Source organism: Pteropus vampyrus, unplaced genomic scaffold, assembly GCF_000151845.1.
Source record: "Pteropus vampyrus isolate Shadow unplaced genomic scaffold, Pvam_2.0 Scaffold300, whole genome shotgun sequence".
In the NCBI taxonomy this organism is placed as follows: Eukaryota; Metazoa; Chordata; class Mammalia; order Chiroptera; family Pteropodidae; genus Pteropus; species Pteropus vampyrus.
The window spans coordinates 1,874,260-1,899,454 of NW_011889081.1; the positions used below are offsets into that span (position 1 = coordinate 1,874,260).

The following is a 25,195-nucleotide window of genomic DNA, read 5'->3' on the forward strand; positions in this document are numbered from 1 at the left end:
TGTTCCCCCTTCTCCTCCCACTCAGGCTGGTGCATTGTGACAATGGCTACATGACACTGCAGTAATGCTGGGCGTGCCTCCACCATACTCTGGAGGGCAGCGCAGACAGCAAGCAGCTTTGGGGGATGGGGGTGGAGATGCCAGAAGCAAGTGGTGTCCACACACATGCTTCTTGGCACTGACACAGCTTCTGTCTCTGTCCCGAGGATGAGGGACCACAAGGCACGTGACTGCCACCAGCCCCAAAGGCCAGGTCCCACGAGATCAACACAACGCTCAGCTTCCTCCTGCTTGCATCTGGCCAGGCCTTGGAGCTGCAGCTCACGGGACTGAGGGGTTAAAGGAGAGGACCCCCAGGACCCTCAGCAGCACCTAACCCTAAGCCTGGCTCTCTGAAGCAGTTCAGCTGAATGGTGCATTCACCCCTGATGGGCAGTTCCATGCTTTCCAGGACAGACGGACCGCCAGCAGAGGAAACCTTACCGTCACCTGACTGCCCATGTCAGGGAGCTATGCCCCGGAGCTTGTGCTTGGGTAAAGGGCCTTTCCCACTCTGCCCGCCACTCGCCAATCCCTTGTGGGAGGTGGGGGCTGCTCTCCACCCTCCAGGCTTCTGCAGGCTGATTCTGGACAAGGGTCTGGCATTCCCTTTATTTCACCCTCTCATTGTTCTGGGGTTCCTGTGTCTTTAGAGTCAAGTCTGTCCATAACACTTGGGTTCCTCCCTCCCAGAAGTTCATTCTGGCTTGGAGGAAGGAGGAGCTGGAAAAAACAGGCAGTGGAGGGAAAGAGGCCAGTGAGGAGGCACAGGGAAGGAAGCCCCTTCCTGCCCCCTTACTCCTGGGGCAGCAGAATAAACAAACCACAGTGAACGCTGCCACACGCCAGCCGGCCCATGGGGCTGGTGCAATCACACGAGGGCCAGGCCAGGGCATGGGGCAGAGGTTTCCAGAGCGAGAAGGGCTGGAAGAGCCTGTGGGAAAGAGAAGAGGGGAGTAGGAGTGAAAAACTGCAGAAATGCTTTGCCCCACCCTGTGTATCTGGCCTAGGAGCCCATAGCTGACCACGGGCACCCCTAAAGCAGGAGTCCTTCTCCAGGCCCAGAGTCCCTTCCAGTGACCCTAGGCTCCTCTCAGCCCCAGCACAAATCAAGGCACTGAGGGTGCCAGACCAGGTGGCCATTGAGTACACTTGTGAGCTTGGCTCAAGACACCAAATCCACTCTGGCCATGTCCATGCATAAAGTAGTGGACTCTGGAGTCCCCATGACCCTGTCCAGCTCTGATATTCTCTGAGGTCTGAGAGAGAGACTCCCCATGGCACTCATGGCGCTCATAAGTGTCCATATCTGAGCAGAGCTCTTAGTCTACAAGGTGCCCACCCCAGGGAGCTTCACTGTGAGCTGACGATGCCACTGGCATTAAAGCTGATGTCTAAACAGGATCTTTGGAAGCATGCCTGAGACAGCAGCTCCAGAAGCCCCTTGGAAGGTGGCTGAGTGGCTGGGGGTGGGAGGAGAAGGGGTTTGATCTTTTGGTAACTTTTTCATTGTTTAACCATTTGAATGCATTATTTTTTAAAAAGTAGTTCAGGAAGTGAAAAGATGAAGTTCGGGCCAGGGGCTCAAAGATTCTCTGCTTTCCTTCAAGTTTCCAAGAGTTGGTCAGGAACTATCTCAGTCCTTGGCAGAGCAGGTGCCCGTCCAAGCCCTTCTGTTTTCACTGTTGCAGAGCCAGACCCTCCATTTCTCAGGACCGTCATCCCACTCTGTTCTGCTGCCCTTCTTCCCACTGTTTGCTCTGGCGTACCTGTCAGAGACCAGGCACGCCTGCCCCACAACACTCTGCTCCTGAGCCTGGGTAGCACCAGGCCTGCAGCTGGGACAGGCTGATGGGCCAGCTCCTCTGCAGAGGACAGCTGAGGTCAGATGGTCGGGAAGGCAGACTCCACAGGGCGCCAAGGGGTGGAACCTATTGGAGGCTGCCTGGCTGGCATCACATGGTCCGGCTGTACTCGATGCCGCCCTTGGTGGAGATGCTGGACCATGGCAGGAAGCTGCAGAGCAGGCTGTGGGCCTGGCGGTAGATTCTGTGTGGGATGGAGCAGGGGCTCAGGTTTGCTAGAGCAGAGCCCAAGTGCTGGATGTAGTCCGTAGGGCTCTGTTAAGGAAGACTCTGATTCGTTTCACCTGCCCACACACCGTTGGGCAGGCGCTGTCAGCAGAGGGCTGTAGGCAACCTGTAGGACTGCATGCAGACAGGATGCCATTCTCGTGGAAGGCCAATAGTCTGCTCAGCCTCTGCAGAGTGCTGGAAAGCCTCCTTAAATGGAGGGGCCACCAATGTGCAAAATAATAAAGGGCAGCACATAGGTATAAGAGGACCTTCCAGGTGAGGCCTCAGGTACATGGACTGACCAACAAAAATCGGTGCTGGAGGAAGGGGTCTGGCAGAACAGCAAGTGTTCCTGTTCCTCCCTCTACTCTCAATCCTTAGAGAAGCAGAGCCTTGTCTCTGTTACACACGGGTCAACAGTGCTGAATATTGAGACACCACAGAGATCCATGTTCACATGAGCTTGGAAGTCTGTGGGTTTTTGGGCCACCTTTCTCTTTCCAGTTTATTTCCTTATGAAATGGATAAGTCCCAGACTCATTCATTTAATTTCTTTACACGCACACACACACAATTTTCTGGGTCACACCCTATGACTATTAGGAAGTCTTCTGACCTCCCTACCTATCAAGGGCCAGAGAGAGTTAAAGAGGAGGGAGCGGGAAAGAGACAGGCCCCCAGGTCACATACCCCACATCCCAGTAAGGAAAGTTTAAACCTAAGTGTTCAAAATAGCAAACAACTCTTTTCACTTCACTTGTTTTCTCTCCTGACAGCACACAGGTCCCATGAAGGCAAGGGCTTTTGTCTGTTTTGTTCACTATTGCAGTCCCCACATACTAGGAATAGGAGGCTCTCAACCAATACTTATTGGATAAATGGGCAGATGGATGGACAGATCTTGGGCCAGGAGGTTTAAAACCCTCCTCATACCGGGCTGAGGTCTGGGGAACACCAAGTACCTGAACACATCTGCTTCCTTGATATCTGCAACCAAACCATCATTTCCCAATACATGCAAACCAGATATACCCATACCTCCATCAACCTGATTGGGGAAAAAACACATCCTGTGAGCTTGGCCTCGTGAATTGTCATCTGAAGGCAACCACAGCTCCAGCTGGAGCAAGGCCTTGCTAGGAAGCCACGGTCCCTCACTCCTGAGAAAAAAAGGATATAGAATGGTCCAGGGAGGGTGGCCGCCATTGATGTAGAGGACGTAGGTGAAACCATCTTTGAGGACCCCGCGGATGGAATAATAGTAGGGGAGATAGTGGTGCTGCTTAAAGTCTCTGTTTTCGTAAAAGTTTATTGCTGTGTTGTTGGTGGTGAGGACGTGCAGGTAGATGGCTTTGCAGTGGTCTTGGGCGGTGGTGGATATGTGATCCTTTAAACTCTCAAGTAAAAGTGAACCTGCGGGCAAAGAGGCGACAGTCACGCATGGCAAGCAGGTGGGGAAGAAGCATGAGGCAGATGAGGAAGTGACTTTTGAAGAGATCTCTACAGATCTCTCTGCCCCTGTATGAAAGACCAACCTCCTGTAACCACCCACTGTCAGAGTCCCTAAAATCCAACAGCCAGATGGGGCCTGTTAGCTGCAGACCATCAGGTGTCCAGGACCACAGATAGGGGCTGCAGAATTCCCTCCCAGGGACTGGACCCACAGCAGAAACTCATTAACCTTTCAGACAACAAATGTGTAAACCTGAGCCAAGGAAAATGTGGAATTGGCAGGCATGGGTTACAGTGAAGACTGCCATTTGCTGGCTTTGTGACCAAGTGGGATGGGAATTTGGAGATTTACAGATGACACAGCACCTTGGATGTGATGGGCATCTTATACATGGCAGCTACAACTGTTTCTTCAATTATATTTTCTATTCTTAATTAAGAATACCCTGTGACCAGACATAAGCTGTGTGTGTGCTGGCAGGCATGGTAAGAGGTACCCATTCTCTAATAAGGGTGTTTGGGAGCTATTAATAATCTGATCTCGTCAGATTTGGGAACAAAGCCATAGCAGAAAGACCTGGCGATGTGTAGAAAGAGCATGCGCTGAAGGTCAGTGGGGGCGGGGGCCAGAGATCTGTTGGGAAGAGAGAAGTAAGGTCTGACTCAAGACAGAGAGAGGAAGGGTAGAGGAGAGACTGGGGAATATTGATGGGTGAGAATCATCAGGATGTGGGAAATGACTGGATATGGGTGGGAGGGTGTATGTACCAGAAACCATGAGCTCAGCTGCCCCTTACCTATGCCGTGCTTTCTGAACTCCTTCACTACTCCAAGACTTAGAATGTATGCAACTTGTGTGTCAACAGAGAAGTTGGAGGCTAGAATATCTCCATCCTAAAGAAAAAGTCAGAAATAAAGTCAAGTTCACAGTCAAGGTGCCCGGTCTCACTGCAGAACACATCTCATGTGCCCACTCCCCTGGTCACAACACCTATGGGGATACAGGGCCAGGGAATAGAACAGAGGGTAATGAAGAGTCACCATTACCCCATGAAAGCAAGAAGGTGTAGGCCCTTCTGCTAAAAACTGCTAAAATAAGAACACTCACAAAAAGTCACTTCTCTTTGGAATAGGTGGTAGACCAGACAAGGAAGGACAATGACACAAACAGATGAAGCTATGGTGGTGAAAAGGAAACAACTGTGCTACATGGGCACTTAGTGGTACTCAAATATGTCAGCTGACACACCAAGAGACCAAACAGCGGGATAAACACAAAGTTTGAAAGATTTAATTAAAGGATCCTCTACTGTCCTCAGGAGGTCTTGGAGTAAAGAGGGTAGAGAGTTTGGATGGCCCCTCTGCTGTCCCTGACAGGCAGAGTGACATGCCATGGCCTGCCAACCCTAGATGTTCCCAGAGATGGAGTCCTGCACTGGGAGAGTTGTGAATTCAATCACCATGATGTTCTTCTACCTCATAAAGAAAGCTATGCGGATTCTCCTCCACTGAAAGGATGCTTGGCAACTTGGCTCCTGTGTGGCTCCTGTGTGCTGGGCGTGGATCAGCTTGTCCCTGTCCCTGCTCCCCACTCTCCTGGCCTGGGCCCCAGCACTCCACACCACAGCTAAGCTGGACACAGGCAAACTTGCCAATCAGTCTCAGGGAGCCAAGCAACCTTACTGCTCTCGTTACTTGAAGCCCATGGAAGGGTCAGCGAGGTGAGGTGAGTACTTTGTTCCCTGGCAGATGTCTTCTAACAGGCCCTGCTTTCTTTCTCCAGTGCTGAATTCATTCAGCCTCTCAGCAGAGCCCGAGAAAGTGTCAGAACACAAAGGCTCCCTCTCCTGACACCCGTGGAGCAGAAGGAAAGGGTCCCCATCTCTGTCCTCAAGGGACAACCAACACATTCAAAGGAGCATGGAGATCTAGTTACCACATATGTGGACAGTCACTGGCGACAAGCAGGAAGAACTGCTTGGAGGGGACTTCAGGGAACAAGCTTTGTGGAGTGGGGTGGAGAGGTGGACAGGAGGGGCAGTTTGTCTGGGATAAGAAGAAAGATCAAAAGGATACTGATGTTTGCTGCAAACATCAATATTTCTTTCTGTTTTGCTTTACCTTAGCACTGATAAATGGAAGAAAAAAGCTCAGAAGGAAGCTAGGACAGAAAAGTTACTCTTAAAAGAAACCAATTTTGCCAGAATCTAATTATAGGCAAATTAGGGGAGGCTTGAGTGGATCAGGTCTTTAAAAGGGAGAGACGTCCTTTTTCCACTTTTAGAGAAATAGCCTCAGGAAAAAGGATAGAACAATATGCCAGTTGTCAGTGGCTTTTTTTCCCCTCCCTGGAGTAAGTAACCATGTGGTAAATGCTACTCAGTCTCTAAGATGACCAAAATTATTAGGCAGAATCCTGACTCAAGTCAACCATATGGAACAATGTATTTGTGTCCATGGCCTCACATTTTACATTTAGAGTGAGGCTTGCTAACACAGACTCTCAGGGGTTCTTAGACAGATAGATCTCGGAGGAGTCTGTGAAGTTGAATGAAAAGAAATTATTTTTATTTTCACTAACCTCTAACTGAAACTTAGCATTTCCTTCAACAAACCACAGCAGTGTTAGCAGTTTGTGACACTGCAACCAATACAAATCGCAGTCCCTTACAACTCTGCGTGTTTTCAGTGAACCATTTATGTCCCTCCTGACTTCAAAAGGACAGTTGTTAGAAGCTTGTGGTTAGGACTTGCTATTTAATGCACATATGGCTGCATCACATATAAACAGAAAGAAACCAATTGGGTATGAATCTCATACACGGTCTGGCCTCTTAAAGAGAAACGGCCACAGAGCAGGCAGTGGATTCTGTCACAAGGCCCCACAGCCCCATCACCGCCGCACACGCTTACCTCCTTGTGTATCTTGGTCCTACTTTTTATTTCAGCTACTATCATTCCCACGATGGCGCCCCTGTAGGTCGCAGCAAGGGAAAAGAACTTCTTGTTGGAGGTGATGTCACGATACCATGAGTCTGGGTACCTGAGGAGAACAAACTCAGGTGAACCTGCCAAAGGTCAAGTTCAACTAATGTCCTGCTTAACACAGACAGTGGACCCACAAGGGACTCGAGGCTGCTCTCTCCACTGCACCAGGGTTGGTAAGGAGCCTGTCCACCACTCAGTCTCCACCACCAAAGTGTATCATTCTCAGTGAATCATCTTCTTAAGGTGGTAATCAGGTCAGAGAGGACTAGGAATTTCTGATGGGAAAATGATTTTACAAAATGTAGAGATGAAAGAGGAAAAAAACCTCCCATGATACTGTCTCTGCAAGAGCCGTGCCTAGAGAGGCAGCTGAGAGGCAGCTGATGACCCCTGGTAGCCCGAGGGGAACAGGGAAGAGAACAATTCATGCAAAGCCCCAGGATGCAGTGATGAAAGACAGATTATTCAGCCCTGGTCAAGGAGACTTATTGAGAGGAATGAGGTTCCTGGGGCGTTATGGGTCTATGGGTTTGTTTAACTTGGGACATAACAGGTCAGCCCAGCTGCCTTTTTTTGAGACCAAAAGCTGGAGAAGGGTGCTGGACCCTTGTGGTGACACAGTGGAGAGGTGCTCTACTTGGGGGTGCTCCACAGAAGCCACTGACCACTCACCTTCTATTAGCCACTCTAATAGAAGGCTCTATTGGGCCAGAGCATCACACAAGCTCTTCAACTGGTCACACTACTATCTTCTGACCCCAAGAGTGCTCTGTTGGCCTGGTGAGGCAGCCAGGACATGAAGCTGCCAGCACACAACCCAAAGCGACTGCGTTCACTCTCAGTCTTTGGAAGCTGAGGCCTCAGGCCTTGGAAGCTGCAAGCAGAGGCAGGCCAGCAGGCCAGGGCACCTGGGGAAGCCCAGATTCCATGGCCCAGTGTGGCTCCAGCCTGGCCCAAGTGGCCCTTGGCAGGGTCAAATCTACATATTTACTGGATTACTTTCCAGCAGTGCAACTGCTGGGCTGAAGAAGAGTTTACATTTTAACCCATGAAGCCACTGCTAGCCCATATCCTCAGAAAGCTGTGATAATTCATATTCCCATCAGAGATGTAAAGGGCACCCCTTCTCTCTCTTCCTACCTGTAGTGGGTAAAATCTAATGTTAAGACTCATGGAATATGATGTTTAGCAGGATCTTGTTTATTTTTAATTTTTAGAAGTTTATACCTATTTTTCTCATGACAAAAGCTCTATGTGCATATTACAAAAAATTAAAGGAAATACAGACAAGCAAAATCAGACGAACTTGTACATACTAATAAACTACATACCCAAACTACCAAAAACACTTTGTTAAATGGTACATATCTTCATAAGCTTTTACCTTGTGCATGCTTTTAAGTGAAAGTGAAATTGTGATACATACTATTTTCTAGTCTGCTTTTTTCATTTAATATCTAGTAAAAAAAAACCTCATTGTCAACAAATATGTCAACGACAGATATTTACCTCGCTAAATAATACTGCATTTTTGTATTATATACAAACCCTCATGTATATAACCAATTTCTTACTCTTAAAAAGATACTTAAGCTGCTTCTCAATTCCTGAATTATAAATAGCACTGCATTGAACATCTTTGTAATTATTTTCTCAGCAAAGCCCTTTTGGTGACTCTTCAAAGAATACAGTGAAGTGGATGGGGCCCAATGGCCATCACGGAGCAGGGCACGGGATTCACCGACAGGCAAGGTGACTCAGGGCTACCACAGCACCTCCAGGCCATCCTTACCTTCACACAAGCTTGCCAGCTTCAGCACTGCAGATTAGTGTGCATTCCCCTCATTAGTTCCCCAACCACCCCCCCAATCTGCAAATGGGGGCAGTGGGTGCTGTTTAACTTACTCAATGGGGAACCAGTCACCACACAGATGTTTCACGGTGTCTATGTCATCGTGGCAGAGGAGGCGCAAACTGACCTCGCTGAGGGCGCTGGATGGCACCACCTCTGTCATTCACACCTGTAGGGAGGGAGGTGGCATCAGGAGGGTGGCCAAACCACCTCACCAGCCCAGTGAACCCACCACACCCCATTCACTTCCCCCTTCTCCCCTGAACCTGTGAGGCAGGAAAGACAGGAAGACTAATGCCATCCCCCAGGGATGGCAGTCCCTTTACTAACTGCATGTTGCATTTCTATCCCTCACAATAATCCCTTGCACCAGGTGTCGCAGTTGCCCCCATTTTGCAGACAAGGAAAACAAAGCTCAGGAAAGGCTGACAAGATGAGGACCCAGGTTCCCCCTGCTGCTCATGGGGGATGCCAAGCCCCAGAGGTCGGCCCGTCTCTGGTCAGTTTTCTCTCTCCTTCCTCTTGGCCCCTCTGAGCTACCTCCTGAGTGCCACTCCCTTCCGGCCAGTCTCTTATCTCCCTCATGTCACTGTTTCTCCACAACATAATGCACATGGCCCCGCCAGCCTGACTTCTCCTGACCTAGGCCAGTGGCTGCCAATGGCAGATGTGGCTCAGCAGCCCAGGCCTTGGTCTCCTTCAGAACAGCTGGGGCAGGGGCCAATGACCTGCTGAACTTCCAGGAGAAGTGGTGCTTGCTGGATGGCTCATTTCTCTCCTATCCAGCAGATAAAGGCTTGTGAGCAGGAAAAAAAGAGACTTTATGAAACACCGGAAGTTCAAATCAGGGGTCAGGAGTTGCCGACAACTATTTTGAATCAGGAAACTACATACGGTCCAGGTTACGGATGGAGCAGCTGCCCTTGTTCCAGTTAAAGGAAAGCAGGAAGCAAGGCCAAGTGCTGGACTGACAAAGGGGAATATAGGAGCCTTTTTTCTTTATATTGAAAGCTGGTAACAAAAGGCAAAGGATAGTGCATTTACCCCATCTTTTTTAGGAGGAACTGTGCAGTTCCATTTATCCTTGATGGCTGAGGAAAAATCCTTTCTATAGAAGAACAACAGCCAATAAACGAAAAAATGATAGAACTGGAAAGTCACCGCTTTGGAACTACTGATGGAAATAATCTAGACAAGCAAGATTCATCAAAGGCTTTTAACTCTCCACTGGAGGGTGTTGGGGAGCAGTTGTGGGGCATGGAGGCAAAGCACCTTCACTTCCAGGACTTAATGATCACCCAGGAAAAGCCTCACCTTTCAACCTCAAGATCCCACAGTCATACTCCCTCAGTGATGGAGGCTAGCCTCTCTGACCAGTGCCATGCTTGAGAAATCCATGAAGCCCTCAGGTTCCTGCCTAAAATGCTGGGCCTGAAGCTAAATGTGCCTCCAGACCTAACTTCACAACCATAGATAATATCCGGCACACAGGCATAAGTTCAACAGTCAAACACACAGAATGGTGACCTTCTATAAGAAGACTAGCCTGGTCTCTTCGAAGAGTAAGTATCGTTAAAAAAATTAAAGCAGACTAAAAGAGACAAGGAGATCTACAACCAAATACGTGATGTGTAAACTCCTACCAGAAAAAATAAGTCAAAACAACATTTTGTGGAAATTTAATTATGGGTGGGATAGCAGATATTATGAAATTATTATCTTAGATGTGAAAGGGTATAGCGGTTACGTGGAAAGTCTTAGGATGCTGAAATATTTTGGAGTGAAGCATCAAGAGGTCTAAAACTAACTTTAAATGGTCCAAAAAATGTTCAGCTACTTAGGAAGCAAATATGACAAAATATTATTAACTGTTGAATCTAGGTGGCAGGTAAGATATATTACAGGAACTTATTGTTCATACATTAATTTTTTCTACTATGCATTTAAAATTTTAAATAATAAACGTTGTGGTTGGGGGCCCTAAAGGGTAGTTTTTATTTGCTTAAACTTACTCTGGAAACTATAGTTCTGTGACTGGGCACCACAAGAGTCCTGTTGATGCCCAAAGGTCAAAGGACCAGATAGTTTGCCTTTACTGTTCAGCGAGCCCAAATGAAGTGCCTTTGGCAATTCTTCATGGTCACCTGTTCCCCTGACCCCTGCTTGTGCCTGATTCTCCCACGACTTCGGGCATTACTGTGAGGGTCCCCAGGAAGGCCATGTTCTGACTTGCCATCTGCCAGCAGCTGAAATCTACCCTGAGGCTTGACAACAGGGCCAGGGGGGCAGCTGTTCAGCCTCTGAGCTCTGGACACAACCCTGGCTTAGCTCCTTTGAGGGCTGGCCATGGGCTGGCACTCCTCCCCCGCTGCCTCCCCCTGTCAGGACCAAGTGCTGCTGGGCAGTCAGGCTGAGAGCAGGAGCCCCTCAAGCTGGGTAATGACAGGTCTGCTGCTGTGCCCCCTTCATGGCACCAGCCCACCTAAGGGAAATCATCTTGGGTGGAGGCTTTAGAGGTCAGGTCCGCAAGTTACATCACCGTGACCTTGGTGACCTTGAAGCAGACATATGGGGTGGGTGGGGAGGCAAGAGGAGGAGGAAGTACTGCAGGAACTGCATGGCTGGGGCTACCTCAGGCTCTGTATTTCTAGAACACACCAGACTTCACGCAAGGGGTGGGGACTGTGCTACCTTCACATGACCTTCTGCACAGCATGACTTAAGAGCTGAAATGAGAAGAGACCTGCTTTCTCTTCCTTTCTCTGTTTTCAGCCAGTGCCTGCACACTGCCCACATGATGTCTGCAAGGCGGGGCCCCTCCTGTGACACTGCTGGCAGCATCAACCGCCATCCCCTGGCCTGCATTCCAAGGGGCTCTGAGAGGGATGGAACAGAGCTGTTCAAGACAAGAAATGGGTGTGTTCTTGCCTGAGGCCTGGTGGATCCAGAGAGGCCCTGGGTCAAGAAGCAGCTGAGGTACATGCACCTTTAGAAAGGAGCAGTGTCCTCAGCAGGCATCCTGCTAGAGAACACTAGTCACTTAGAAGGGGACAGGGCTCGTCTCTGGATGCACAATCTTGACAGAACCTCTGAGAGCTGAGCTGACCCAGACAAGTCTCTCTCCAGGCAGGGATAACAAAACAAGGGACACAGGCCATCGCAAAAGTTAGCATGAGAGGCCTATTGAGAAAGGGCAGGCCACAGCTACTGCGCTGGGCTTATTTGAGTTCTCAGCTCCAAACATAAAACAAAACCAAAGCACCAACCAAACAACAAAAAATACCCCCAAACTTGGCAAATCTGAGCTTCCCAGGTCACCTGTTTTTTTCTTTTCACTGGGATGTACCTTCAGAAACCGAGATGCTGCCTGGCCTGATGTCTTGTAAACAGCTTGATTATCTAGTTCCTACGCAGCAGTGCTGTTCCAGTGCTCAGCACCCCATTCCACAGCTGCTGCTCCAGCTCCCTGCCCCGAAGGTGCCCTGGACTTTCTGGTGAGTGTGACCTCATGCCTCCTAAGTGGCCGGCTACTTCTTGGGAAATGGACTGGTCAACCAAAAATGGCCACTCCTGAGTTTTATGAGTCATCCTTGTCTAAAATATATCCTAGCAGTCACTGGCTAGGATGCAACTCTTCAGTCGTTCTGGGTAAAAGGCTGTTTCATTCCACAGAACATGACTGTATGGGTTCAAGGGATCCACCCACCAAAGGCAGGATGGAGCACAGCACAGCACAGCACATTCCCCAGTACAAAGCACCGCTTCCCTGGAGGTTTCTGCATAACCCCTACCACGTGGGCGACTCTCTCTTCCCTGACAAAGGCAGTAGATACCACGAACAAACAAACACTCTCTGAAAGCAGCAACTGAAGGTGTTGTTAACATTGTTAAGTATGAGAATATTGTGGTTATACAGAAAATGTCCATATTCCTTAAGAGATGCACACTGGATATACAGGGGTCAAATGACAGAATGTTCTGGAATTTAATTCAATTGGAGCAAAAGTGGCAAAACGTTAATAACTGTTGAATTGGATGGGTATACCAAGTGGATGTTTGAAAAAGTTTCTAATTAAAATTAACCAATAACCAATCAAACTTCTACACAGAGGCTGTTTCAGATATGGACAGCAGGTTTTCCAGAGGACTAATTTAAAAGCCTCTGGTGTCCTAATCAAGAGCTTTGGGAAGCAGTGCCATGGCCTCTTCATGCCTCCTCACTGGGAATAGCAAGTTCTCAGCAAATCATGGCTGGCTCACGCTAAGCACTCTGCCTCCCAGGTGGGTCAGATGCCTGGTTCAGAGTGTTATGAGGGCAGGGAACACTGCTTGGGTACCACCGATGTTAACCAATCTTCAAACTCCATTGAGGTTTTAAAGAGTGATAATGTAGACACTCACTGTGTAGTTCAGGGATGCAGGGCACTATTTTAAGAGCCGTACTCAAAGCTGCCCAAAATGCTAGGTACCAACTACAGGGCCAGTTTGGGGCAACACCCTTCCCTTTCCTTCAGGACCAAGAAAAGTGGGAAAGGCAGGAAGGCCTTCCCAAAACCTTCAGTCTTTGGGACAAAGTCAACAACCCTACTTATCCCAGGCCAAGGACAAGGCCTATCCCTTAGTGCAGTCTTTCCAGAGAAGGCTCCTGAGCCAAGGCCCTCCTCTCATTGCAACCACTTCTAGGGAAAATTCTGGAGAACGAACCCAAATACCTGCTTAATCTTCATGGCCAAACAAGATGACCAATAAAAATAATGCTCAACACCCCAGTGAGGACACAATCCCTGCTCTAAATTGAGCAAGGGAGTACAAGTGGGAATCTACTACAAGCTCATCAAAAACCAGCCCTCGTGTGGAAGCAATCTGAATGTGCATCAATGGATGACTGGACCCATAAATTGTAGTCTAATCATGCAGTGGCTATTTAGTACTGACACATGCTACAATGTGAATGAACACTGAAAATATGAGGCTGAATGAGATAAGCCAGTCACAAAAGGCAATATATCTTACGATCTCATTTATATGAAATGTCCAGAATTGGCAAATTCATAGGGACAGACAATAGATCAGTGGCTGTCTATGGTTGGGAGGATTGGAAGGTGATGGTTAAGAGTGTGTGGTTTCTTTCAGGAGTGGTCAAAGCATCTTGAAATTAAATATGGTGATAGATGCACAGCTCTGTGAATACACTAGAAACACTGAATAGTACACTTTGAACGGGTGAACTGTATGGCGTGTGGATTACATCCCCCAATAAAGCTGTTAAAAACCAAACCAAAAAAAAAAAAAAAACAAAAAAACACCTTAATTCTGAGAGGGAAGATACTTTTATAAGCAAATGTATAAAAAAAAAGATTCCTTTTGGAGGAAGTCATAGTAGACTCCAGAATCAGAAGCTTTCTAGCCTACAAGTCAAAATATAGAGACTCATGTTGGTGCCCCATGGTAGGGCTCCTTCAATGGAGCTGGCCTAGACTCTACCTCCTGGGGACCCGGCTATTAGCCAAGCCCGCTAGGGTGGGGTTGAGGGAGCTCTGGGGAGGAAGAGGCTGAAGTTCAGGGAGCCTGGTGGGAGGTACAAACTCACAGAGAAGAGGAAGAACTGCCAGCCAAGGCCGACCTGGTAGCTTCTTCTAGATTTGGGCCAATTTTAACGTTTTATATTCAAGGGGGATAAAAACAACCTGTCATTGGCTTGGAGCACGTAAGAATTGACCATGTCATCAAGTCTCAACAAGCACGTGTATGTTGTCCACAAGTTTTCATGGAGTAGCTACTTAGATGATTTTGAGAAAGAAGAAATCACACTCAGATTTCCCCAAGCTGGGAAATCAACACAAACCAGAGATTACTGAATGAATCGCAAATCGACTTTCAGCCCCAATGCTTGACCTGTGCCAGGAAACTCCATATTGTCTATTCCCTGGAAAAGTGGCTCCAGTGGTTCGTCTGGGGCTTGACAAGCTCAAGCCAGCCACAGAAACAGGGTGACATGACTGACTGCCCTCATCACCCTCCACAGAGCTTCAGGTTCCTCATCAGCTGTGACTCACTTTTCTCAATCAACAGCAAATGTGCTCTGAGCTCCCACGGAAAGGAGCTGCAGGACAGGACGCCAACAGCTCAGTCTCAGCAGTCACTTCACCACAGCTGGCAGGACAAGTGCAGGCATCTGCCAAAACCAGCTGGCAGAGCCTGGCAGGGTCTGGATAGCCACAAGTAGACCTGAGGCACCTGAGGAGCTAGAGCCGCTGACCAGCAAGTGCTAAAATGCAAGGCCTTGACCTCTATAGTTGCCTGCGGCAGAGGACAGACTGCAAAGAGGCTGGGGGTGGGACACTTCCTGAGGGGATGGAAATGTTCTATATGTTAATGGTGGTAGTTACACACACAAACACATATGTACACATGTTAAAAATTATTGGGTGCATTTTCTTATATGTATATTAAACTTTAAAAAAGTTGATTTTAAAAGATTAAAAAAACACTCTACATTGATGTTTGACAACGAAAGGAGAGATCCATAATAAGTGAGTGTCTCTTCTGTCCTGGAATTTATGAAGTTTTCCCTTAGATAATGCTCTTGACCAAAGAGGCAGGATTTGTTCCCTGTTCAACTTTTAAGAAAAACACTGGGCTCCAAGACACACAGCTATTTATGGAGTCTCACAACCCTATAAAAGTATTTTCATGTTTTCGAAGTCCAGTTCTTTAGATGGTTTGATTTAAAAATAGAAACACATCATATTTAACTAAGTGAGAAAGCAGCCTGTTATAGTGCCTAAACTGTCCCAGCCCAACTAACAGGGTGGAGAAGTGGGCAGGAAGGCACGGGAAAAGGAGGATCTGGCGCCCATGTGCTGGTGAGAGAAAGGAATGTTGCCAGAGAAGGCAGGTTAAGAGATGGTGGCAATGCAGGCTGCTATAGCCAAGTGGCTGGTCCACTGCTGAGGGAGTGGGCCAGCGGACCCAGATCCAGCACCTCTGGGGACACTGCTTATCCATATGGAACCTTCCACCATGTACTGATCTACTGCTATGAGCTACCCTTGGGGCTCAAGGGACAAGAATTCTGAGACTCACTAGAGAATAGGTACCAGTGGGCAAGGCCAGAGCTCTCTGTTCCATTCTGAGCCCTGGGGTGCTGGTGGTATAGGCACCGAAGCCACAGATGTATAGGCCATCTCTTGATATATTTCCCGACAAACACAATGATGCATCTATATTACAACTGCAGGGATGTACTTAAAGGAGAAGACAAAATTCACTCGTTTTTAAGTTAAAACATGAAGCTGCAAAGGTCAGGTTTGTAGTGAGAGTTCTTCCCTGGGTTTCCTGGGTCTGTGTCCTGTCCTTGGCCTTTACAAGGTGGGTGAGTAGATCAATTCAAGGAGGGGCAGAAGCCAGATTCTCCAAGACCCAAATGAAGGGCCTGCTGACTCACCTCTTGGTCTTTTCTTTCTCCTTCCCCAAACCTCATCCTCTTGAGGCTGTCTACAAGCCTCATCTTTCTTCTGTGTTGAAATGATCTCCTTGGTCTCTATACCAAAGACCGCTTTTTTCCCCCTTGAATATAAAATATTAAAATTGGCCCAAATCTAGAAGCAGCTACCAGGTCGGCCTTGGCTGACGGTTCTTCCTCTTCTCTGTGTTTGTACCTCTCACCAGGCTCCTTGAACTTCAGCCTCTTCTTCCCCGGAGCACCCTCAACCCCACCCTAGCGGGCCTGGCTAACAGCCAGGTCCCCAGGAGGTAGGGTCTAGGCCATCTCTTAACTTGCCTTCTCTGGCTGGAAAGGGGTGGTGTCTGGATATCTGGGTATTCCCTAACTCATGATACTTCCCAAGTACTTTTCTGTGGGCTTGGTCAGAGGGACGGAGTGACAGCAGAAGAATGGCTGTCAAGATATCCCCAAAGTCCTTAGCAGCATTTTCCATCCCCCTGCTAAGTGCCGGAGATTCAAATGACTCTGGGGGGCTCAGAATGGAATTGTTCCAGTTTCTGGAGGGGTTTCTCTGGCACTATCATGATACCAAGGGGCCCTCTACTCCCATCCCAGGTAAGAAGCCAGAAACAACCCTATTTGCTGGAGATTCCTCTCCTTTGTAGACTAGGCCCTGCTGTCTCAGGTCTACAGGGCCTCTCTCTTCTTCAAAGGCACTGCTTCTTGGTCCTAGACAAGCTACACTTAACTTCTAAAAACCACCCTATCCTCTTAGTAGCTTAAGTAGTGCTCTGGATTCTACTCTTGACCTCAGCAGATTTCCAGTATTCAGACCAGGCATGACCCCACTGCACCCTCCATCACCCCTAGAACCTTTTCTTCCTCCTCATCTTTCACTCCTACTGATTCCAAAGGATCTTTCTTCCTTGCTGAGAATAGTCCAACCTCTGCTTGTGCTCTGGACACTGTGCCCTCCACATGCTCCCAGACCCTTCAAGGATGGTGTAATCACCATGACTATAGTTCAAATCCCAGCTCTGATGTCCATTGAGACGTCTCTGTGTCCCTTCATGCTTCAGCTTTCTTATCTGTCACTGGGAAGACAAATGAGATGGCCACTTCCAAAGGGCCACCCCAATTCCTGGCCCAGCTCTACATCTCCTCCCTCCCTGGTCCAAGCACCATCTTCTCCAACATTTTTTGCACAAACTCCCCTCCAATGGGCTGTAAACACTCCACGTGCACCCTCTCTTGGACAAGCCTCCTGCCACCTTCTTTCCCTTCGATGTAAACACCTGCAATACCACATTTGTTGCCAACTTCTTGCTTTATTCTTGCCCCTACCTTCTGCTCCAGTAACAACAAACCAACAGCTTCCCCTCTCTGAAATTCACATCCCTTCCTCAGGAATCTACCTCCTCTGATTCTCTACCGTTCACATGTTGGTTTCTGGAGCCCAGCTCCCTTTACCCTATGACAAAGCATCACCCTGGTCTTCCACAGGCACTTCAAGCTTCTTCCTAAGTGAAGAACACGGGAAGGTTAGCATACATTCCCCCATGGCCCAAGAATTAAAGATCACAAGGCCCTCAGGAATGTGAAATTCTGCAGACACCAGGTTTATCAGCTTGAAAAATCCAACAATAAACTCCAAGCTAGTGCATTTAGGATGGAAGGTAGAGAAAATGATGCTGCCTTCCTTGCTCATCAGTAAAATGGGTCAACGGCTAAAAAGGGAGAATGAGGGAAACAGTGAGTGCTTTTAATGGCTCATCTGCTGAAGCGAACAGCTGCTGGTGGGGGCAGTGAGCTGTCTCCATGGCAGCCTGGGATCCTTCCAAAACCTCATCGTAGGAGGAACGTGATTAATTTACAGGGTGACAAGAAACAATCAGCCAGCACTCTAGTTCCAAACAGTCTCCTTCTTAAAACCCAACCAATCGTTCTCCAAGAGGAGCCTGTATACTCATCGCATACCATTAAATCACATCTCTTCAAGCACAATTGATGATACTGGAGGATTCCATATGTATGAAATTTGGAAACTGCTAAGGGAATCGATGGTGACAGAAATCAGAAAGTGGTTAAGGGTGTCACTAAGAAGGGGTGTAAGGCAACTTGCTGGGGCGATGACAATGTTCTATATCTCCTTTAGTGGTCGTCGAATGTAAAGATCTGCTCACTTAAGAACTGAACACTTGGCCGCATGTTAATTATATCTCAATTTTAAAATAAGATGACAGGTTGTTCTGGCATGGTCCCAGGTCCAGACCTCGCTTTCTTTTAGGCCAAAAGTTCCATCATCCCCTAAATTTCATAATGAGAACCCATCTAATCTTTTATTTACCAAAATTTTACTGAAAATCCAGGCCCTGCTCTAGGTACTGAAGTACAGCAATGAACATAGTCAGAAACCTCTAATTATAAGGAGGTGTACATCTAGGGGGGCCAGAGTGTGTGCTTTCCTGCACCATTACCTAAATACAGAAATGGTTTATCATTTTTAAGTGTGCAGGTCAGTGGCATTAAGTACATTCACACTATTGTGCAACCATCACCAATGATGGTCACCAATGACCATCATCTCCAGAACTTTTTCATCTTCCCCAACTGAAACTCTGTCTCCATTAAACATTAACTCCAGCCTCCAGCAACCATCATTCCACTTTCTGTCTCTATAAAGGACGTTGGCAACTCTTTATACTTAGTGGCACCTCTTCATTAAAAATGTTTTACTTCATGTCCGCAGTAAAATGACTCAAAGCAAAGCACATGGTCTGGAGCCATTGGCATCTATGCCACCTGCAATCCTTGATGCTTCTATCAAAGATATTGGTCATGTCAGTCCAAGAGAATCCACTGGTTGTTCTAAGGACCTAGACCAGAGCAGCTGAGGACCAGAGGGTCTCTATACTGAATGAGGACTGGACTGTGCATGGGTTGCCAAAGGACTGTTTGCCTTTTGTGACCCTACTAGGTCAGTGTTGGAATTGGAGAACAACAGCCCATGTTTTGAGAGACAAAGATGTAGAGAAAAAACAGGTGAAAAGGAAGAACAGAGGGAAGAACAGGACCTGGGAGTAAGAGGAGTCATTGAACTGGAGGCCAGAGACATGAAGCCAAGAATAGACAGATCCCGTGGACACCTTGCCTGAAAACTCGGACAAGTCTCATCTTCCTGGAATAGAAAATGAGGGCACAGGTGATCCTGTGCTGCCAGCTTACACAGAAAGACGCAGCTCAAAGTGGAGACAAGTGGGTCATGAACTGGATGGGCTGTAAGGATGGCCTGGTCAAGAAGCCCCTTTGCCTTGTGGCTTTTTAAGCTGGGATCTTGGTAGGAAGCTGTGTGACATGGCACAGTCAGAATATAATTTGTAAATTCAGATCCAGTGAGTAAACCAGTTTAGTTTAAAAACAAATCAAACAACAAAATCACCTGTATAGACTAGATTGGGCGGGGGGGAGGTTGGGTATCAAAGGGTAGTAAAATGTCTGTTTTTAAGTGGCATTCTTGACCAACACCCAAGAATAGACCCTGCCTAAGTCTCAAAACCAAGAGCAAGTCTGTTCTTCCAGAGAACTTCAATGGCTACAAGAAACTCTCACATTGCTTGGGGGGAGGGAGCGGGCGAAATAAACAGGCAGCTACTTAATTTGAAAGGAAAAAGTACAACAGGGAAATCAGGTTTCAGAAAACCTGCCAGCCCCCTTGCTCCTACCCCTTCAGCAAACCAGTTCTCCTAGGCTTCCTTCCCTTTTTTCATCTCACTATGCTGGGGTTTTTCTTGTTTGTTTGCTTTATGATTTTTAGTCTCTGCTTCTCTGGGTTTACACTTAAGATCCTTCAGAGTTAAATAGATGTGAAATATAAACGTGGGTCAAATTTGGTATAAATTAACACTTAATCATGAGGTTAATTTTTATAACAAAACTGATTTTTTGACAATTAATTCGACCTGCCAGCATTTGCCTCTGGAGTTATGGCAGATGTCTGTGTTCTATGCCATTCACTTTGGCCTCAGAGCTTTTTCTTTTTTTTTAAACAATGAATTTGGGTTGTTTTTATTATCAGAAAAAAAGACTTTCAAGTAGTATGTAAAAATTAAGAACACATTTTTATATTTAAAAAATTCATTGGGCTAATTTTAATTAGTCCTAACTTGGAAATTTTACAGTATCTCTTCAAATTATAAGTAGAATGATTACCCATTTTACCCCAAAACAGACTCTTAGTGTCAACTTTTAAACTCTATACCTTTGGAATAGCATGACAGTTTGTGCACTGATGCCAGAAATAAACAGGTGTAATGAAGCAAAGAAGAGATGGTGTGGATAAAGACCCAGAACAGACTTGTAAAAATATTTTAAAGGGTTCCTGTATAATCATTAAAAAGCAATTTTAGCAGCTATATAAAATCCAACTTAAAAATATTTGTTTTAAGATAACCACTTTAAAAATGTTTAAAAAGAACATTCCTTTATATTTACATGCAATAAATATAAAGCAAAAACTAAGAATTCCCCACTCACCCTATCCTCCATAAAAGGACTTTAATGGTTTCTTGTATTTCCTACAAGAAATTTTTTTTTTTTTTTTTTTAATAGAGAGGGCTTGTCTAGTAAGGGGCCTGAAGGATCTTCCGGGGTGTGGTTGTACAGGTATGTTCATGCCATGACCATTCTCAAGCAGTGTACTTTTCTGTATGTATATTTCAATGAAAAAGGTTAAAATGGGAGGCCAGAGGAGAAGCAAAGTAATTTGAAAATGAGTATAAAGAGGAGCAAATACCTGACTAGCAAGACTTTCTGAATAGTTTACAACTAGAGTCAGAAGGAGTCATCTTCCAAAAAGAAACGAGTTTGAAAAAGGTATCCAGAATCACTCCCATGAACTACAGAAATGATGAAAATATTGTTATAGTAACGTATCCCAAAATGAAATTACTTTCTTCTGTTATTTTCAAGATGGGCTCAAATTTCAATACTTCGTTGCCCAAACAGACCCTGTTTCAGGAATGCAGGAAACAAAAAAGAATCACAACTTGATTTTAAACAATAACTACTCAACAAGAAAAAGAACTAGAAGAATTTCTGTTTCTAATGTGGTCTGTTAAAGATGACAAATACTTTTTTGGTCTTCCTGTATAAGTCAAGGGAACAAAGTTTTTCTCAAACACCTGTTCTGTGTCCCTTTCCATAACCACCTCCTCCTTCCTTCTTTACAACTATGAAATTGTGTTTAGAATGTTTACTTCCAGCATCAATGTACAAAATATCATGCTACTCCAAGGGCATGGGGTTTAAAGGTGGCACTGAAAGTTTATTTTGGGGCAAAATTGATATCCATTTTGCTTATAATTTGAAGAAACATTAAAAATTTTCCAAGTTGTCACACTCATAGGTGGTTCTTGCCATCATTATTCAGAGTGTTTGGCCCTTCGCTGAGCAGGAAGTGGGTTTTAGGTGAAGAGATGGGGAATCTGAGACATTGACAGGATGAGATGGGAGACTAGCCCTCACTTGCTGTTACAATCCCCCACCCTTACCACCTGACCATCTCGGTTCAGAGCTGTGGCCACCCTAGGGTGACTGTCATGTGTTCACCAGCCTCCATAGTGGGGCGCTCAGGCTCCACTGAGCACTAGTTCACCTGTTTACATGAACCCCAAACCACTTCCTGTAGAAAGCTCTGGCTCTCTGTTTAGAACCCTCTCCGATGACTTCACAAGCATCGAGCAGATGCCTTAAGGTTTGTAGCAGAATATGAACCCTCCTATATGCATATTGGCTTTTCAAACACATATGTTTCTCTTTAATGAACACTGTTAGATAGCTGGGCCTTAGACAACTCTGAGCTGGTCTGCCAGCTCATTCCTATCCACAGTCATGCTAAAAAGAATATTTAGGAAAAGAGGCCTGATTCCAGAGTTAAAGACATTTACAAATAGTTGCTGAATCAAATTTATCATTTAAACTTAGCCAGAAAAGACCCAGAAGTTCCAGCATTGTTTTGCAGGTCAGCATTTTACTTAAAAACACTGCATATGGACATAAGCAAAACCAACTTCAATGCAGAGTCTATACCTCAAGCTTGCTTTATACAAACAAGGAAATGAGATGGAAAAACCATGAGGACATTGTAGATTCCTTCTAGAAGTTGTCATGGAAAGATAATGGAGATTGAAGATAAGATGTAGAGATGGAGGAGCCAGCATTTAAGGGAAGACACTATCTGATAAGCAGCCAGCTTTCTATTCCAATAGGAGAGCTATCTCCAACAAAGTGAGACCTCTGGACTATTTCAGCAGACAGAAGACATGCACTGCCCTGAACTCAGAGGCTCTGAGGAATCTTCCTACACTGTGTTCCCCATGGCTCTGGCAACGGATGATATGCCCACTTGGTCTAAGTACACCTCAAGCTGTGAGAAGCCAAAACTGCTGCTAACAGGTACATTGAGGCTCCAAGAGTCTTAGGGGCAGAACACTCAGCCAGCAATAACAGAATCACCCTTCTCAGTTCAGATTTAAGTATTTTTTTTTTTACCTCTCAAATCTCCAACCATCCAGGGCAAGAGGCCATGCTGTTGCTTAGCAACTTCAACAAATCATATCCCAAATCTGCTAGTAGGTGTGGTTAAAATAAACATGGTGACAAAGTCTCTGCAAGATACAACTGGGAGAGGCTAAAGATAGGATACACGCAGACCTTTTAAAAAAGTGTCTATATTTTTTATTCTGGCCAGTTAACACCACACCATGCCCTGACTTCTGTTTCTTATAGGTTTTAACTGTCTTCATAGAAATCCACATGTCTGCAAGTTCAGTGAGGTGGAACTCCAGCAAACCATGGCCCAGAGACAAATCTCATGCACACTGCATTCTCATAGGGCCAATATGCACATTAATTCTGATGGGTACAAAATCCTGGAATAGGAGAGATGAAGACCTATGTGCACTGCCATGACTGATTTGTCCATTTGGAAAGATGACTTGGACTTATATTTCAGCCACCCTTGAGTTTCTTCTAGTCTTTAATTCCATCTTCTCTAACTGTGCTTAATGCAATTCAAGGATTCTCAATGCGCAGGTGGAAGGGAGTAAAACATGAATTTTTCTGTTTGTTTTTGCTTTCAGACTCTTTTAATTCAATGATAGTCAAAACTCTCCTTCTTTCCTCCTCGCAGGCTGGTACTACTGGCCAAAGAACTTCTGTCATTTATCTCTACAATACAAAGTGCTAAGGGGATTGTGGTATTTCTGTAGGTGACCAGGAATAACTTTCCCGGTTCAGTCAGTTAAACATTAACTAGAGGTTTTCTGCCTTCAGTTTTCTGGTAAAACATCCGCAACCACCAATGTTCTCTCCAGTTCTGATACTCCAATGACCAACCACTCCAGGTAACATGGCGAACTACTGTGTGGGGCTGTTATCCTTCCCTTCAGGACAAATGAGTAACAAAATCGAATGGCTCAAGGAAAATGAAAAAATGGCTAAGTGAAAACAGATCAGCGAAACAGCTAATGTCCGCATTTACTGAAAAGTAACTCCTAACTTCACATTAGGTCCTCGGCTCTGTCACCCGCTGCGCACACAGATATTTAGTTGTTAGTTGTCCAGAAAAGGTTCACAGCTTCCCTCAAAAATTTCCCAGGGGGACAAACTGCAGAAGTTACAGATTCCCTCTATTCCTCGAGAAGTGTCAAGTTCAGCAGAAGAAGTCAGAGTTAATGTGGGTCTGCATGGCCCATCTGTAAACTACCGGAAACGTGCGGAATTGATTTATTTTACTACAGGGGAGGGAGTAAGACGCAGGGACGACCAAGACAGAGACCCAGGCTTTCAGTTCACAGGGCAAACAAGTCGGCAAAGTAACTACAATTCGCGCAACAAGTAACCAAAAGCAGAGGTGGGCCAGGCGAGGCAGGGGCAAATCGCTCAACTGTGAAAAAGCCTAGCCCTTTATCTCAAGTGAGACAAGGCGGATAGCGAGGGGCAGGTCTAAATTCCCCCAGCAACTCGTCCAGGGGCCTGGCACCCAGGCGCCTCAGGTTAAAGGGCCGAGTCCTACCTAACACTGGGAACCGCGCCCCTCCTCACCCTGCGGCCCCCTCCTCACCCCTCCTCGGCGCGAGCTCAGTGGCCGCCCTGAAACCCACGGAGAGGTTTGGGCACCAGCTGGTGTGGGCCCCAGACTCCCTCCACCAGCCCGGCCGGCTCGCGCCCCACCAGGACAGCCTCGGGGATCCTGAGCCCCTGGCCAACCCTTAACTCGGCTCCCGCCCATCCCAGCCCGAACTGTTCCTCCTCCCCCCTCATGACTCCTGCCCCGACCCCGGTTCGGCGCTTCCACCACAAACCGAGCCTGAGGGACCCCACCTCGGGCGGGAGCCGGCGGCAGCAGACGGCGTCGTGGGGATCAGTGCATCCTGTGGTTTCAGGGAGCCGGAAGTGGGGCCGCGCGGAACCCGCAACGGAGTTATGTAACCAGTAGGGGCCGCAGCCGGGACGGAGGCGGTGGCCCACAGCACTTCCGCCTCCCGTCGCCGACCGGAGGCCTAGGCTGCAAGCCCATTGGCCACTGACACCCACGTGGGACGCCACCTCTCAGAGGCCGAGGGCGCCATCTTAGGAACGGGCACGTCTCGCGCGAAGCCGGGCGGCAGAGAGGCTGAGACACCAAAGGGGTAGTCGAGGCGCGTCTGCAGGGAGTCGGTGAAGTTGTAACTACTGGCGGAGGCGCCAAGATGGGAGCCTGAGAGCCCTACGGGAGGCTTCCAAAGACGAGAATTGCTCATAGCCCCCACTTCTCGGCTAACGTTCCCCTAGTTTGGGTTTGGAGCTCGGGCCTGTCCTTCCACAGCGACTGCGGGGTGTTGAGCCAGGGAAGCGTGACTGAGTGACCAACCCCGGCTGGTGACCACGCCACCCCGCCTAGCGTCGGACATCCGCCAGCAGCCAGAGGCCCGTTTTTGCAGAAAGGCCGTTTAGGGCTGTCGCTATGTAAATTGGCAGGTGTCAGTTGCCCTCAAGTTGCAGAAGGGTCTATATCACAAGATCTAGGGAACCGTGTTAATATCTGATGTTAACCTTAAAGCAGGTATTTATTCTTTGCCTTCAAATAACATAAACTGGTCCACAAAGCCAATGAATGGCATAAGAAAGACCTGCTTAGAGTCCAGGGCTGTAATGATCAACCCCTAAAGGATTTAGTTCATATCCAAGAAAATAAACGTTATCATAGATTAAAGCGGTCTGAATAAAATAACAATATGTTAGAAATGTTAAGAGCACGATCTTTTTAACATTTTAACAGAAAAGTTACATAAAGAGATTAGA

General features: G+C 47.0%; 1 protein-coding gene across 4 annotated transcripts; it reads right to left on the reverse strand.

The window, feature by feature from the left end:
• Positions 1-748: 748 nt before the first annotated feature.
• Positions 749-24,427, reverse strand: NAA60 (N(alpha)-acetyltransferase 60, NatF catalytic subunit). Of its 4 annotated transcripts, none has more exons than XR_002776536.1 (7): positions 24,236-24,427; positions 8,460-8,575; positions 6,480-6,609; positions 4,364-4,460; positions 3,293-3,527; positions 1,809-2,151; positions 749-973 (listed from the first exon to the last, which is right to left on the reverse strand). XR_002776536.1 is itself a non-coding variant. In XM_023521234.1 (6 exons), exons 2-6 carry the CDS (start codon positions 8,567-8,569, stop codon positions 1,995-1,997), a joined length of 729 nt encoding a protein of 242 aa, XP_023377002.1. In that variant the 5' UTR covers positions 8,570-8,575; positions 24,236-24,427; the 3' UTR covers positions 1,538-1,994. The 4 variants fall into 4 exon arrangements, 1 of the variants encoding a protein (XP_023377002.1); XR_002776537.1 differs by having other exon boundaries at positions 24,216-24,288; XR_002776538.1 differs by lacking the exon at positions 8,460-8,575 and having other exon boundaries at positions 24,236-24,388.
• Positions 24,428-25,195: the final 768 nt, after the last annotated feature.

Bases quoted from the DNA above. Each gene is read 5' to 3' on its own strand.
- NAA60 (XM_023521234.1), bottom strand. From the start codon at position 8,569: ATGACAGAGGTGGTGCCATCCAGCGCCCTCAGCGAGGTCAGTTTGCGC. The intron at 3,528-4,363 runs GTAAGGGGCAGC...CTTTGCCCGCAG, and splicing joins GTTCAGAAAGCACGGCATAG to GTTCACTTTTACTTGAGAGT. The intron at 2,152-3,292 runs ATATCCTTTTTT...ACAGAGCCCTAC, and splicing joins CACCCTCCCTGGACCATTCT to GGACTACATCCAGCACTTGG.